The 15,240-nt window shown below is 46.3% G+C and overlaps 2 protein-coding genes across 4 annotated transcripts in view; both read left to right on the top strand.

The window, feature by feature from the left end:
- ARIH1 (ariadne RBR E3 ubiquitin protein ligase 1) overlaps positions 1 to 2,654 on the top strand; it is a 49,727-nt gene extending 47,073 nt beyond the window's left edge. The window contains exon 14 of one of the 2 annotated variants that reach the window (XM_039557521.1): positions 1,883 to 2,654. In XM_039557521.1, coding sequence (XP_039413455.1) covers positions 1,883 to 1,967 — 85 coding nt within the window. In that variant the 3' untranslated portion in view covers positions 1,968 to 2,654. The remainder of the gene's footprint in view (positions 1 to 1,882) is intronic. The other variant, XM_039557522.1, reaches the window with a different exon arrangement.
- A 1,836-nt stretch (positions 2,655 to 4,490) lies between these two features.
- BBS4 (Bardet-Biedl syndrome 4) overlaps positions 4,491 to 15,240 on the top strand; it is a 35,007-nt gene continuing 24,257 nt past the window's right edge. The window contains exons 1-2 of one of the 2 annotated variants that reach the window (XM_039557520.1): positions 4,491 to 4,558; positions 6,405 to 6,456. In XM_039557520.1, the coding sequence (XP_039413454.1) occupies positions 4,535 to 4,558; positions 6,405 to 6,456 (76 nt within the window). In that variant the 5' untranslated portion in view covers positions 4,491 to 4,534. Of the gene's footprint in view, positions 4,559 to 6,296; positions 6,457 to 15,240 lie in introns of those variants that run through there. The other variant, XM_010412450.3, reaches the window with a different exon arrangement.

The following is a 15,240-nucleotide window of genomic DNA, read 5'->3' as shown; positions in this document are numbered from 1 at the left end:
CAGTCCCAGGGGAATAATTTCTGCACAGTGGAAAAGTACAAAGCTGAAAATGCGGATGAGTCACAGGATTAGGGCTTGCATTTCTGAGGCATTTTGCCAAAATCACTGAATTTGTTATGCCTGGCTTAGGGGGAAGAAAATATCTGAAGTAGGGTGAGCTCTAGGACTCAATGGACGTGGCAGGAGCTGTTAAGCTCTGGTGTGCCTGTGGCTCATCCTGCCCAACTTTGGCAGCACAGCTGGAGCTGGACAAGACTTCCTGACCTTCTTTTTGAAGACATTTTATAATTTACCCTTTAAGGCCACCATTAATTTGGTATTTCAGATGAAGCTGCTTGTTTACTTCAGTCCTCTGAACCTGGATGCTTTTCTAGGGATGAAATCAAAAGCTAATATAGCTTGAATTGCTTGGAAACAGTATCCCAAACCTGCCTTCACATTTCTGGGAAGAGAGAATTCCATCTGTCAAGCCCGTGCAGGTCCCTAATTAACCAGTTCAGTCATGTCTCAATCATGTCCTGCACGGTGCCCTTTGATGCAAGACTGGGAGCAGGATGTCACCGAGGTGGGTTTAAAGAGCTCTGGGAAGCTGCAGGAGCTGCCCTCCAGGCTGGTTTGGTTTCAGCTGTTTGGATCTCTTTGCTTGCAAAGACATTTCTAGAAAACAGGATTAACCCCCCCCTCTCCCCCAGCAGAAAAATAACTAAAGTTGGGAGAGCAGAGACCACGTGTTTGCCATCACATGCTCCTGAAAATCAATGGGACTCTGTGTATGGGGGTTTGTCTCACACCAGCTGCCAGCAGTGAGGGGAGCCACAGCTGCTCTGGTGGATAAATCAGTCACTCTGATCAGGTCCTGAGCGGTAGGTGAGGAATTCCTGCCAGGTGTTAGTGTGTGTTGCGGTCAGGGATGGCTTCCCGCTGGGAGATTCCTCCTGAGGGATGTCTGACCACTGCTGAGCAAGCTGGCTTCCCAGCAGCCAGAGCCTCTCAGATGCTTGTTTAGACTTTGCTCTTGGAACCTGAATTCTTTAAATGTTTCTGTGCTTTTTGTCTTCTGACACACCCGAAATGACATTTGCATCCTTTGCTGTGTTCTGTGATACCCCTTTTCCTCAGGATCAGTGATCCTGGACTCCGGGATCAGTTTTATGTGCAGCAGTTTTCAGTCAGCATAGGTGGAAATACTCCAAGGGTGTAGTGTCCCTCTGAGAGCCATGTGTTGGGATGTGAGGTGAAACCTGCTCTCCATCCAGGCCAGTAACCCTTTGGACTGCTTCCGTCTCCCCTGGGAAGCAGAACTCTCAGTACTCCTGAGGTTTTCATCAGGGACTGGTTTGGGTTGGAAGGGATCTTAAAGTAAATCTTATTCTACCTCCTGCCATGGGCAGGGACACTTTCCACTAGACCAGGTGGCTCCCTCCCACCTGGCCTTGAACACTTCCAGCTAGTTTTTCCCAGCTAACTCATGGATTTTTGTTGTCCTGATGGGGCTCAGAACAGGCACCAGGCCACGTTTGAGGAGAACTCATCCCATTCCATGTGTCACCACCAACCTGTGCTCAGGCTTTTTCAAACCACAGCTGCTCCTTCCTTCTCTTCCAGTTACTCCTGAAGGTTTCTCAGCTGTAGGGGCTCTGGGGATACTTTTGCTGAAGAACTCCCAATTTGCACACTGGTTTTCCAGCCAGGGACCTAGAGCTGAGCGACTGGAGCAACCAAAGTCTTAATTAGTGCTGTTAACGGGCTGTAAATACAAACTCCCGTCTCGGGGGATCTCCTCTTTGGGAAGTGAGGCGTGCAGTAGGTTTGGATAACTCGGTGCCAGGGATGCTGTGTGATTCCTGACGTGCCTTTTCCATGCTGTCCCTGTCCCCTGCAGATACTGCGAGAGCCGGCGGAGGGTTTTGTTGCAGCACGTGCATGAAGGCTACGAGAAGGACCTGTGGGAGTACATCGAGGACTGAGCCCGGCCCCGCAGCAATGAACTCTGAACCCTTTCCCATCCTAGAGTGCTCATGCAATTCCAATAAAACCCACCCAGGGCGCTGCTCCGCCTCTTACACTGCTGGTCTGTAGTACCGGGATTCTGTTTTGTTAACAGAAAAATTAAGTAAATTATATTGTAATAAAAAAAAAGGTAGATAAACCATTGTACAACAGTATTCTAGGCGGCCAAGAGTGTGACAGACGCACTAAAAAACCCTCCAACTTTAACTTGTAACGTAGCTTCATCCTCCAAGCCGACTCCTTTTTCTTTTCTCTCTTTCTTTTCCTGTGTGTAGTACAGATGAAACTTAAACCAGTTTCTTGACACTGCTTTTCATGTCCAAACCAGCCATTTTGATGGACTTTGGTAAGGGGGGTGGCTCTCCCGCCCCCCTCCTCCTCTCTGCCACCCAAGTACACGGATGAATGTGGATTGGTTCGTTGTAAAGAGGATTTTTGGGGAGGGAAGGAGGGGGGTACACAGCAAGGAAAAAAAAAACCCAACCTTTGTATATGACTTTTAAAACAAAAAGAGGACAACACAGTATTTTTCAAAGTTGTATATAGCGCATATGCATGGACAAAGAGCAAGCGTGGCACGTGTTTGCATAATGTTTAATTACAAAAAAATATTTATTCTTTAAAAATCTTCAAGATTATGTCTATTTGCTGTGCATTTTCTTTCAGTTCGATTCTTTTGTTTGGTTTTGGTTTTTTTCCCTGGGCTGGGGAGGGGGAAGCGTGTGCTGGTGTAGTTGAATATATATATTTTATTATTTTTTTTTCTTTTTGGAAAGCTTTTTCCAGAGCAGTTGGGTTTCTCCTCTTCCTGCAGTTCCTTTCTGTCCAGGGCCTCCCCCAGGTGTGTGTGGGTGTGTGTTTGTGTGTGTGTGTATCCATTGCTGGTGCCGGACGCGGCCCCTCGCAGCTCCTGGTGCTCTGGTTCAGGATGCCTTGCCTTTTTCTCGGTTTATTTTCGGCCCCAGATCTTTACCTGCCCAAATGCAGCTCTCTGTTCCCAGCCGTGCACGCAGGACACGTGCTCTGATCCCAGAGGAGGCGTGTGTGTGTCTGTGTGTGTGTCTGTGTGTGTGTTTAGAGGTTTGTGTTGGATCCCGAGGCAGGACAAGGAGGGGTGTTCTGCACCACTTCTCCAAAGACTTCCGGCGAGATTTCGGCTGTGGATCTTCTCTCCCTCCCCCTTTCATCTGTCAAATGGACCCTTTCTTGCTGTTTTAATTTTCACTTCATTATAACGAGTCGTAACATTGAAAAGGAAAGCTGATGGAATTGTCTTTGTGTTTGTTTTGGGCTCAATCACTGGGCGTCCTGTCCTGGCAACTATTTAACACTCCATCTAGTGCACTAGAAGCTGAAATCAGTGGAGTATTTTTCAATTAAAAGGGGAAAGAACTAATGAGTTTAGCTACTGAGTCCATTTTTATGATTTCTGTAACAAGAGCTATGTTAAAGTAAACAATTGGTGGTGGTTTTATTAAATTTACTCCTGTATAGGAATTCCTTCTGTGGTATTTTTCGCCAGGCAAGTGTTCTCCGAGCCTCCTGCCCCTCTGCCAGCTTCCACGGGATATGGAAGCTGTGAAGGGATCAAATAAAAAAAAAAGGCAGATCCCAGGCAGGGCTGCAACACGGGATGCTCTTTCCAGCTGGCAGTGGAGTCACTTCGGCTCCCTCACCGCTCCTACCGACGTTCCAGGGATGCGTTTTTGTCCCTCTGTGCCTGCTTTTCCCTTTATTTGCCCTGGAAATCAGACGTGAGGGAGTGCAGCCGCTTTCCCGGTGCTTTTCCTGGCGCTGCTGGAGGGGTGGGATGGCGCAGGGCTGCGTGGGAGCGGCCCTGCCCGTGTCCGTCCCTGCCATTCCCGCTGGGAATTCTCCGTCCGTGCGTTGAAACACGTGAACGCTGCAGCAAGGTGGGCTGGGGAGGTGCAAGCACAGAGGCGGTCGGTTTTCACTCCGTGTTTCCCAGAGGAATACGCCAAGGATGTGGGCACTCCACCCCAAAGGAACCGCGGTCTGTGGCGTCCTCCGTCCCGCTGGCTGCTGGCAAGCCTAAAGACAGTGTTACAGCCCTGTGCTGTGGGAGAATCTGCTGCTCTTCCTCTCCTCCGGGTTTCAGGCGTTCGCACGTGAATTACCTGGCTGGCTGGACACCGTCCCCACAGACACTGTGGAAATACAAAGGAAAATAAACAAACTCTGCCATCCCAGCCTCCCTCCCTGCTGCTACTGTGGGGCGGGGAGGGAGCGGGGCCACGGCTGCTCAGCGCTTCCCGGGCCGTCCCTGCTCACTGGCGGCCTCATTTCCCTCTACGCCGCGGAGTCCCCAATAAAACCTTCCAAAATCCGGACCTTTTATTATTTCTGTGGTTATTCGGGTGTTTTTCCACATTAAACGGGGGCCGGGGGGGGGGGAGGCCGGGGTCCTCCTGTCACCACCGCCACCTTCCCGCCGTGCCCCGCGCGCCATGGCCCCGCCGGAAGTGGCGGGCGGTCGCCATGGCAACCCCGGCCCGCCGCGGCCATGGCGGAGCTGCAGGACGCTACGGTGAGGGGCGAGAGCCGCCCGGGCTGAGGGGACCGAGAGGGACCGGAGGGGCGAGGGACGGGAGGGGAGATGAGCGGAGGGGAAAGGAAGTGAAGGGTGGCGGCGGCGGCAAGTTCTTTTGAAGAGCGAGTTTTTAATCTGCACACTTGGTATAGAAAACGTGAGGGAAATTCAGCCTTTGCTGAAGTAGTTAACGTTAATAAGCGATTATTAGGTGCTGGAATAGGGGAAGAGTAATGGAGATGGAGAAGGGACTGCAGCACAAGGAGTGGCTGGGGGAGTTGGGGGTGTGCAGCCTGGAGTAAAAGGAGGCTCAGGGAGAGCTCAGAGCCCCTTGCAGGGCCTAAAGGGGCTCCAGGAGAGCTGGAGAGGGACTGGGGACAAGGCATGGAGGGACAGGACACAGGGAATGGCTTCCCACTGCCAGAGAGCAGGGCTGGATGGGAGATTGGGAAGGAATTCCTGGCTGGGAGGGTGGTGAGGGGCTGGGATGGAACTCCCAGAGCAGCTGTGGCTGCCCCTGGATCCCTGGCAGTGCCCAAGGCCAGGCTGGACATTGGGGCTGGGAGCAGCCTGGGACAGTGAAAGGTGTCCCTGTCCATGGCAGGGGTGGCACTGGATGAGCTTTAAGGTCCCTTCCAACCCAACTGATTCCATAATTCCATACGTTTTTTGTGCTGGAGGGTGGTTGCTGTGAAGCCCTGCACCGATCAGTACCAGGCCTGGGTTGTTCAGTGTAGTTAGAAATGATCTGGACAAAAGGATGAGTAGAAAGTTACTCAGGTGAGGAGGAAATAGGAGAAACTCCAGGAAAAGTCTTAACGGAGCTGAGTGAGAGGACTCAGAGTTGTAATGATGTGTGTGCAGATTGTAAAAGATTGCAATATATTAAAAAATGAGGTGTTTGTGCTGCTTATTCCTGCTGAGGATGGAGTGCTCGGAGTTTGGGAATTCTGTGAAAATAGCAACTCAGTTTTTCACAATAGGAGTCAGAAAAGTCAATAAAATTTTAGAAACTGTTAAGAAACAAAAAAGTAAACAGTAAAAAAAGAAAAAGGAAGAGCCTTTCTTGGGTTATTTTTCATGTCACAGCATCTCTGATCCACCCCATCTCCAGAAAAAAAGATGCAACTAGAAAATGTCCCCAGAACATTGCAATGAACAAAGCTTGGCTGAATCTCTGATTTTAAAAATTATTTTTTTAAGGAGAGGGGAGGTGACACAGGTATAAAATCCTGTGTTGTGTCTTCTCAAAAAGCAAAGTGAAAAATAAAAATACTTCCCTGTGTAAACCTGTTTCTCTTCTGTGAAGGTTTGATGGTTGATGCAAAGTAAGAAAATCATAGAAAATTGATTTATTTTCCATGGACTGGGAGCTCTGGACAGTGTTTGCAGGGGGAGGTTCCCTGCCCTCCATGTGGTGGGACATCCCTGTGCTCACATCCTGCCCACTCAGATGCTTCCCCGGGAACAGCTTTGCCCTAATTAACTTCATAAATATTTTATAATAAATGTTTTTGACTTATTTTCTGTGTGATCTCTAATGAGCTTCTTAAATGCTCCAGTATTGGTTTTTTGCAAGGTAAAGATCACTTCCCAGGATGCTGCTGATCAGGAGTGACCCCACGAGCAGGGATGTGCTGCACAATGAGGGTGTTTATTTAATCGAGCTGTGGAACAGAAATCTCTGCCTTGCTTGGCAGGCCAGAGTTTGTCCAGCAGCAATGCTGCTATTTTTATGCCCTCCTTTGGGATTTGCCAGTTGTCCTTTCTGATTATTTTCTGGAACAGAGCTTCAAGAAACCTTGCCTGGTATATTTACTACTCCTGGTTTCTGTCTTTTCAGGTTTCTTCATCGCCAGCGGCTACAGAACCAACAAAACCCCGTCCTAAAAAAGGTTTGTTTGAAGATAAGATTGTGTTTCTTGGGCAGGTTGGTTTTAAGGTTTCTTCTGTAGTGTGTGCAGCTGTCTAGGAGGAAATAAATGTCCTCTGGGAAAAGAGGAGACTGTCTAGACCGTAATTTGCTGAGTACCAGTATTTTTCCAGGGTCTCTGTGAGCTCAGTGCTGTCCCTGGCTGACTTACCGTAGCCACAGCCTGTATCATGTTTGCTTATCATCTGTGAGACTGTTTATTTTATTGTGTACTTACTTATGGGGCTGTTAATGAGTTTGAGCCTCATTTATCCTCTCAGATAATAAACAGGGGTTTGTTTTGGGTTCTTCAGAATGATGGCTTGCTCCGGAAATAATCTTGAGAGGCAAACATCATGTCTTGTGGGTGTTTTTTATGTCATGTGTTCCAATTTTTGAAGTAAAAGTGGTATCAAATCAGGCAGGTTGTGACTGATTTAATTATTGTTTCTTTGCTTTTGTTTGTTGTTTCTTTTTAATACTGAAAATGTGTTAATTCACTCAGTGCAAATTGTTGTTTTGAAGTCTTGGTTGAATCTGAACTGGAACAGGTACGATTTCTGTTGTTGATTCAAAATGTTTTACCAAATCCTGCTGGTTTTTGAGGGATCTGGTAAATTCTTCTGCCTCTCCTTTGCCCCTTTCCCTTGTTCTTGAGGCAGGACTTGTCTCAAACATGTGATGAGTGTCTCTTCCTGTGGCACTGCTCTCCTTCTGGCACAGATCTGGTCACTGCAGAGCTTTTATGCCTACCTGAGCTGAGCTTTTGGGATGGTTTTTAATGGACTCTCCTTTCTCAAGCGTGCAGAGGGCCCCATCAGTTCAGATTATAATTGAGAGTATTTCCTCCCAGTGCCAGAAGCAGTCCTCCTTTTCCCTTGCCTTTGCATTCAGGGAAGCTCAGCTGGTGAACACAGCCCTCTGGCCATTTTCTGCCCTGATGTGCCTGTCAGAGTAGTATTCCTTGGGATAGAGACTGCCTTGGGATAATGCTGGCACTAAAAAGGAGTAGGGTTGGTAACTGGGCACTGCACTGACATTCTGCCTAACTGGGGAATGTTCTTTGTCGTGCATGTAGGCCTTGGCCTTGGGAAGCTGGAAGAGCCACTTTGCTTTTGGGGAGCTCGGGCCAACCTCACATAGTCCCAATTCCTGGTAGAATTCCAGCCCTTGAGCAGAGTATGGCTGTCCTGGAGATGGGGCTTGAGGTCTCAGCACAAGCCCAGGCCTCTTTGGTAGCTTACCCAGAGCTGAGGAGAAGATTGCTACTGCTTCAGGCCTGCATGCAAGTAAAAATAACTCCCAAATTTACTGTTATCTTGAACCTCAACTCTTTCAGAGCAAGAATTACTCTAAAATTACTCTAAATTGGTTACTTTGAAGCAATTAGTGTGACTTCCATGGAGGCACTGATGGGCTCCCTGGTGAGAGGTTCATCTCCATCCTTTATTCCCATAAAGGTTATGACTCCCATCTCCTCATCCTCCATAACCCCCACCCTGCTCTGCCTCGTTGTGCAAGTCCCATTTATTTGTGGCTCTGGATCTCCCTTTTATACTGACACAACCCTTGACTCCAAGTAGACTATGAGGGCTAAAAAAAAATCCTCTAGCCTGTGACTTTTGTCATTCTCTACTCTGTCCCTTAAGGTAAATTGAGGCATCTCCAGTGCCTGGCACACCTCGGGTTGTTCTGACTGAAATGCCTTGGAAGCCTTTGGGCTTTGCCATTTAATGTTTGACTTCAGTGCAGCGGGGAAAGCTGATTTGAGCTGCCTGATCGTTAATCTCTGGGAAATGAGGGCAGCAAAAAGATTTGTACTTGGAGTGATGTAACTGTGTCCTCTGCGTGTGGGTGGGGGACTAGGGGCATGGAAAAGAGGAGGAGGGAGAACGAAGGGATGTTGGATATGTTTTTGTGGAATTTGGCAGGAAAGAGCAGCATCTTTCTTCCCATGACAGCTGGAGTTTTTTTAATAGAGTATTTGTAGAACATCTTAATTAATTATCGCATCCCGTTTTAGTTTGGCTGAGGAGAATTACGCTGAACTTTAGGAGCCGGGCTACACCAGTGCTGTTCGAACAGAAGACTGCTGCTAAACTTATTTTAAACTGACATTTTAAACACTGAATGGCCACTTTCTGTTGCAGCAAATTGCCTTTTTATATTTGCATTGTATTTTCAAGCAGGATAAAGCTTCGGTAGCAGTGTTTTCTTAGGCAAGAGAGATCCTGAACTCAACATTAGCACAAACAGGTCTGTGAAATGCAGAGACCATATGAACAGTTTGGTGTGGGCAAAATCCGTGCCCAAATAGAGCAATAATGGATGATGTGGTTGCACTCAGATGTAGCAGAGTGGGACCAAGTCATTGCTGAGGCCCTATTTTAACCATCACATTCAGCCTGTAACAGCTTGTCTGTGTTTGTACTGGGCAGGAGCGAGGTATTAAATGTGTGTTTCTGAGAATGGAGTCTCAAATTTGCCAAAAATCATCGGAATGACAAAATCCACATGTGAGGTTTGTAGCTTTAACCAGAAGACCACGTTTTCGGTGATGCAGGTGTGAATACATTGGATATTTTGAACCTGAATTGAGTAGCTTCCCGTGACTGTTCCTTGCTTTCCTCCTATGATCCTGCCTGTGAGCCAAGAAAAAGTGGAAACCTACAACCAGTGTTTAGCAGCCTGATTTTATGGCTCTTGAAGCGGTAACGCCGAGTTGGGAGGCAGAATTTGCTCGTGACGTGGCTGATCCATCATGTGGATGCATGATGGGCTGCAAAAGCCCAAAAGTCGGGATTTGGGCGAGTCTGGCTTGTCAGCAGGCCAGCCCTCGGGGAAGAGGATGGGCGTTCCACGAGGGTGAAGGAGGTCTGAAGGTTCTGGAGCAGGTGGTGCTGGTGGCATCGGGTTCGAATCTCTGCATCCAGAGATCCGAATTAACAGCGTGGGTGGAGGCGACTCCCTCCGAGGACCTTGTGGCCTCTTGGTGACGATGGTTCCTCAGCAGCTGACCCAGGAGTAGCAAAACCATTCATTGTATTGTCCTTTACCCCCTGCGGGGAGAGCTGCTCCGAAAATCAATTCCCTTTGTTGCTCCATCAAGATCCATAACCCTCCCTGTGCTGATCCCCAAGCAACTGAGGGTGGAATAAAGGGAGCTCTGTTCCTTGAAGCGATAAGGAGTTAATGTCAGCCTGCTGAGGTGGGGTTGTAATCTCCCTCCTGCATTCTAAATTAATCAGATATTTTCCTAAACGCTTTACTGCTTCGGAATTGAGATAGGCTGTCTCCCATCTTCCCACTTTCATTTTCCCACACGGGCAAATCAAGTCATTTTATAGGATCAGATAGCACTGGAGTGGAGAAGTGCTTTTGCCAGCTTGTATTGTTGATTTTTATGGAGCATAACTTGAATTTATTTCCCTTTATTGTGGAAAAAATGTTTAGAAAGTAAGTTCTGAGCTCTTGCTTGTCTAATAGCAGTTCAGAGGTTAATGGGACAATTTTAAATGCATTTGGATTTCTACATGAGTACGAGACCTCAGACTTTCTGAGATGCACTGATGGTGTTTTAATGATAAGGTAGAGTCCTAAATATGTACATGGTATAATAAATTCACTGAAGCAAAATGGATTTCATTTGAATCACTGGGAAGAACTTGTCCTAAAAATCCATTAATCTGTCAAGAATGAGAATTCTGAATTGTCATCAACCTCCTCTACACTTACCACAGGAAGGGTCAGGTAGATAATTTTCAAAATGAAAACCCTGTAAAAGTATTAGCAGGGATCAAGTGTTCTCCCAGGGCTGGGCACTGGGGTATTTTTTGGATCCTTTGTAGGTATGTTTTTTCTAGGGGTTGAAGCAAGGAATTAACTGTGACCTTTGGCAAAGTTCTTTGGCTTTTGCTGCTTTCCATTTATCAACCACAAGCTTGGCCTAATACCCAGTGACAGGTTTTGGATGCTGCAGGCTTTTGGTTAACAAAACATTTGGAAATGAAAAGTCTTGTATAAATGGATATATTGCAATGCACTGCTTGGCCTGTTGGGTGGTGACTCTGGTTAGGAAGTGCCAATGACAAGAAACAGTCTCAAAATGTGGCTCTTAGATAATAAATAATGCTCAGATTATGCAGAAATAGATAAGTGGCTTTTGATGAGCTGTCCTGTCTCTCTGCGGGTGGCTCCTGCTCGCCCAGATGAACCAGTGGGGATCCCTCCAGCTCCTGCAGATGTTTTAAGGGATTCTGTGAGTACTTAATCTGAAGAGCAGGAACTCTCTACCCCGAGGAGTCGGTTCCATGCACTTGCAGTGCCGATCATTTCTGAATTCCTGATACATTTTCTTAAATCAATATAAATCCATTCTTTGAGCTGGCTTCAAAGCTGCCTTTGAACTTGTAAGAGTGAAGCTGCCTGAGAAATCCAGATAAAAACAACCCCCTTGAGTTAAATTAATTAATACTTCTAAGTGTGTCAGAAAGAAAAGGCCTTAGTGGGAATGTTGTGGTCAGGGGGAGCCAATCCAGCCCTTATCTGTCCATACCCATTCGCTTCCATTTGGCCACATGCAAGACAAGATCTTTTAGTCCATTTAAACCCCCAACCTTGTGGGAAGAAATTGGTTCCTAAATAAGCTAGATTAGTTGGTAATTACATCATTGTTTTATGTAAGAGTCTTGGGTATTTCCATCTCGCCGATAAGTGGGGAGCAAGCAGTGAGTGCTGTGTGTGATGCTCAGGATCTGATGCAGCTGCTAGTTTTGAGTAGTGAGATTAAAAAAATGGATTATCATTTCTGGGTAATTAAATTCTGTAATATCCTTCGCTTCATCCTCTTCTCCCCAAAATAACAGCCCAGTAATCCCTGCACTGCAAAGAGCTGGTAATATCTAAATTGGAATGTGCTAGCACAGCTCTGCCCTCTTGTGTGTGTACATTAATATCTGTGCTGACGGGAGCAGGGAATCCTTTGCAGGCAGCACAGCAGGGAACATTTTAGTGCCAGCTTTTAAAACAGGTAAATTCATTTTTTGAAGATTCTTTGAAAGTCCTTGGTGCCAGGCAAGTTTCTTTTGATTTTAAAGCCTTCAGCTCCAGTTTGTTGGCGTGCTGCATACAGATAAAATGGCATCTCCTGATGGGAATTTAAAAATAATTCTGTAAAAATAGTAAGTGACAAATTTAGGAAGGGTGGGATCCATCTTTCTGCATTGAGATCTCTCTGATGCAGAACAAGTCTCAGCAGATCACCCGTGCTCCATGTTTAGTCAGTGGAAAGGGCATCTGTGCCATTCCCTGACCTCTCCTAGCCACCTGTGCTGGGATGAATCCCTTCCTAAGGATGCCTGTTCCTCTCCTTTACCTTGGAGACAGCCCAAAGCAAGTCACTCATATCTTCATTTTCAGACACTTGAAGGAGATGCAGCTCACTCAAGAGTCAGAATTCCCGTTGTCTGTGCAGCTGGAATTTGAGCATCTGAGTCTTTCGTGACATAATGACCTGTTGGATTTAGCCCAGCTCTCCAACAGCATCTGTGGCACAGGAATGATGGGACTTGCTGAGCATGGAGCAGCTCACCGAGGGCTTTTTGAATAAAAACCATCTCTATTCACTCCTTCCAGGGCCTGTCCCCTCCGCTGCTGACGCTTCCAGCTGCGTTACACACGCTGCAAGTCCTGGGATTTAGTCACTGGTTTATTCATAATTCTCAACAATTTAGTTGCCTGCCTCACTGTGATTCATTTTTATACTCATAATTAGAAGGAGGCAGGGGTGTGCTTCTGTGGCTGTGTAATTAAAGACTGTGTCACTAACACATTTGTGCAGTAGGGAAGAGTGAAGGTGCACAGGCAGATGTTCATTCTGGGATAGACTGGGATTTCCCACCTGGAAAACTTCATCCTGAGGCAATGAGGCTGGAAGAACTCAAACGATAAGGTCTTGTGGTATGGAGTATTGAAATGTTTGCAAGACCAGCTTCTCTATTTTTTTGTATATATATATATTCTTATAATGTTCCTCCAGTATAACATTCTTTGGCAGTGGATGAAGCGAGGACAGGTTCTAGGTGCTGTTCCTTATGGAGTGGGAAGTTTCAAAGACTGTCATGGCTGGATTGTGGTCCTCTCCCTGTTGGAATTTTATTTTGCTTTCTAAAGGAAAAGCTTTTCTTACAAATGCCTTAGAACAACTTTCGTTTCAATTTCCATGTAAAATACCTCACTCTGTAGACAGAAAAAGACTAAGCATAGGAATTAAAGCCAAAGGAAGGATTAGAGTGGAAATCCCCAAACTACTGTGCTCCTGATGCTGGAATTAATGAGAAGCTGGTTATTTTGGGAATGCCTGGAGCCACTTCGTGAGGGAAATATCTCCCATCCCAGCGTTGCTGTGGGAGGACACAGTGAGGAGCCAGCAGTAAGTATCTCAGACCACCTCTGCTGTTCATAAGGCATTTTATTGCCAAGCCTTTGCAGTGGTGTGCTCTGCTTCCCAAATCTGGGAACAGCGTTGGCAAACAGACACCCGGAGAGAGCTCAGACTCCACCCTGCCTACAAAAGCACAAGGCATCAAGCAGGACATGGTTTAAACAGAGAAGATGAGAGTTGGGACGTCATGCCAGGGCTTGGATCCTTGGGTATCTCCAAGTGTGGTGTCTGTATTCTCAGGGACTTAAGAACTAACATGTAAAGTAGCCTGGGTTTTGGGGTTTTTTCCCTATTTTTTGGTTTTCCTCTGTTCTGAGCACATCTCTGCTCAGCAGTCAGTGCCGATGGTCAAAATTGGCTCGTGCAGAGCAAATAGACTTTCAATTCTTATTTTTCAGAAAGACCATACTTTTTCAAATTTCTTTTTAAGGGTATTTGTTACTAAATTTCTCTCCAGTGTTACTTGTTTGAATCAAATTGTAGCCTTGAATTGAGCATTATCAGGCCTGAATTAAACTTTTTACGCAGTAATGATCAGGATCATGTACTTGGGTTAACGTGTGTAAATCTCATCCCCCCCAATGGATTCAGGACTGCACAGTGGTATCTCACCACTAACAGAGATTTCCCAGTAACCAAACTGGTTCTGCCCCTGGGAACCTCACTGGCACTGGGAGGTCCAGGGGATGACAAGCGTATGTTTATTTACAGATCAACCCACTTCACCTTAAGGTTGAACTTGAGCAGCACACAGTAGAAGACAAATAATTGAATAAATTAATTCTATTTATAAGGCAAATGAATTGAATAATCAGGGTATTTGTCTCATAAATGAAACCATCTCTCTTTGGAGTAACTCAGAACTGTAAATGTCTTAAATCAGAAAAAACACAAATCTGAGCAAGCAACTCTGTGAGATTTATGCAGTGCAAAGTAGCAAGAGAAAATGCCTTTATTTCCCCATGCCCTAGAGTATAAATCAGATTTAAGATACAATTTTGAACTCTTTCATCTATCCTTGGCTAATTTTCCTGCAGGGGGAGGTGGAGAGTCAGAAACGTTGCTTTTTTTGTTGTTTAAACCACTGTTTTCCAGCCTCCTTCCAGCTTTCCCTGCACCTCGTGGAGCCATTAAACCACGGGAGGCAGCTCTGGGGATGAGTTACGGCTCCTCGCCAGCGCCGGGCTCTGTGTGATGAGTTTTATTAACCCCAGCTGACTGTAAATAACGAGCAACCACACGGCTTTAGGGCTTGATTTAAAGGTGTTCCAGCTACAATTTGCAAATGGGAAAACAGAGGGAAAAGGGATTAAACAGAGAATGGCTGTAACAGAAAGCTGCTCCTTTTTTGTTGTTGTTTATATCCATTTTAGAGGGATTTGTGCACACAAACACCTCTATTCTCACATATATTCACTCACACATGGTGAGTGAAATACAGCTCGTAGAGGCTCTTCTGAGTGCTGGGTTTTGGGGTTATTTTTCATTATTACTGAGTTTTGAATACATTAACGGCTCCATTTTCAAACTCCAAGGATGGATCTGAGCGTAGGAAGAGCAATGTTCCTGTGCTAGTTTTCTTTCAAAGCTCTAATGTATTTATACTGCCACAGTCTAAGTAAAAGAGTCTGAGGAAGGAAGAGGATTTCTTGTTAAATTTGGCTCTGCTAGAAATTTGTAGGATGCTCCTCTCACACCAAGGCAGTCTGTTAGTTTTAAATCTTGATAAAAAGGTTGATGTTAGAGCTTACAAATGCTTTCTATCCATTATCATACCTTGTTTTGGAAAATCCAGTTCTCTGCAGTGCTGTGCTGTTCTATTCTGTAGAAGCTGTTTGAGTGTGTGCCCTATTATTTTAATGTTATTTTTGCCCAGAAGATGCCCATTCCCTCCCTGACACTGGATTTACAAACGGTAGTGGAATTCCTGGCGTTGGCAGCTTGTGAAGCTCAAGGCAAAAAGGAGATAGGCACAGATGGGCTCATCCTCCCAATCCATGTTTATTTAACATGGATATGAGAGCACAGAGCTGCGTTTGGGCTGTAACAGCAGCTATGCCTGAACCTTCCCCAAGCTCTGGGAGTGGAAATAATGGTAACCCTGGCAATAATGTCAGCACACGTCCGCAGGAGGCTGGGCTGGGAGCGCGGGATGGGGCGGGCGGCGCTCCGCAGAGAATTCCCTGCATTGCCCCTCACATGGGGATGCTCTCCTGCAGTGCCAGGTGAAGTGGCTTTATGCCATTGGGAGTCTGCCCTTAAGGCAATGACCAGAGCTACTTGGAAGTGGGGATTGAATCTCCAATCCGATCCAATCCAGTCCAG

This window comes from Corvus cornix, chromosome 10 (genome assembly GCF_000738735.6).
Source record: "Corvus cornix cornix isolate S_Up_H32 chromosome 10, ASM73873v5, whole genome shotgun sequence".
Taxonomy (NCBI): domain Eukaryota; kingdom Metazoa; phylum Chordata; class Aves; order Passeriformes; family Corvidae; genus Corvus; species Corvus cornix.
The sequence above is the reverse complement of the archived record's forward strand: the minus strand, read 5'-3'. Positions and strand labels throughout refer to the sequence as shown.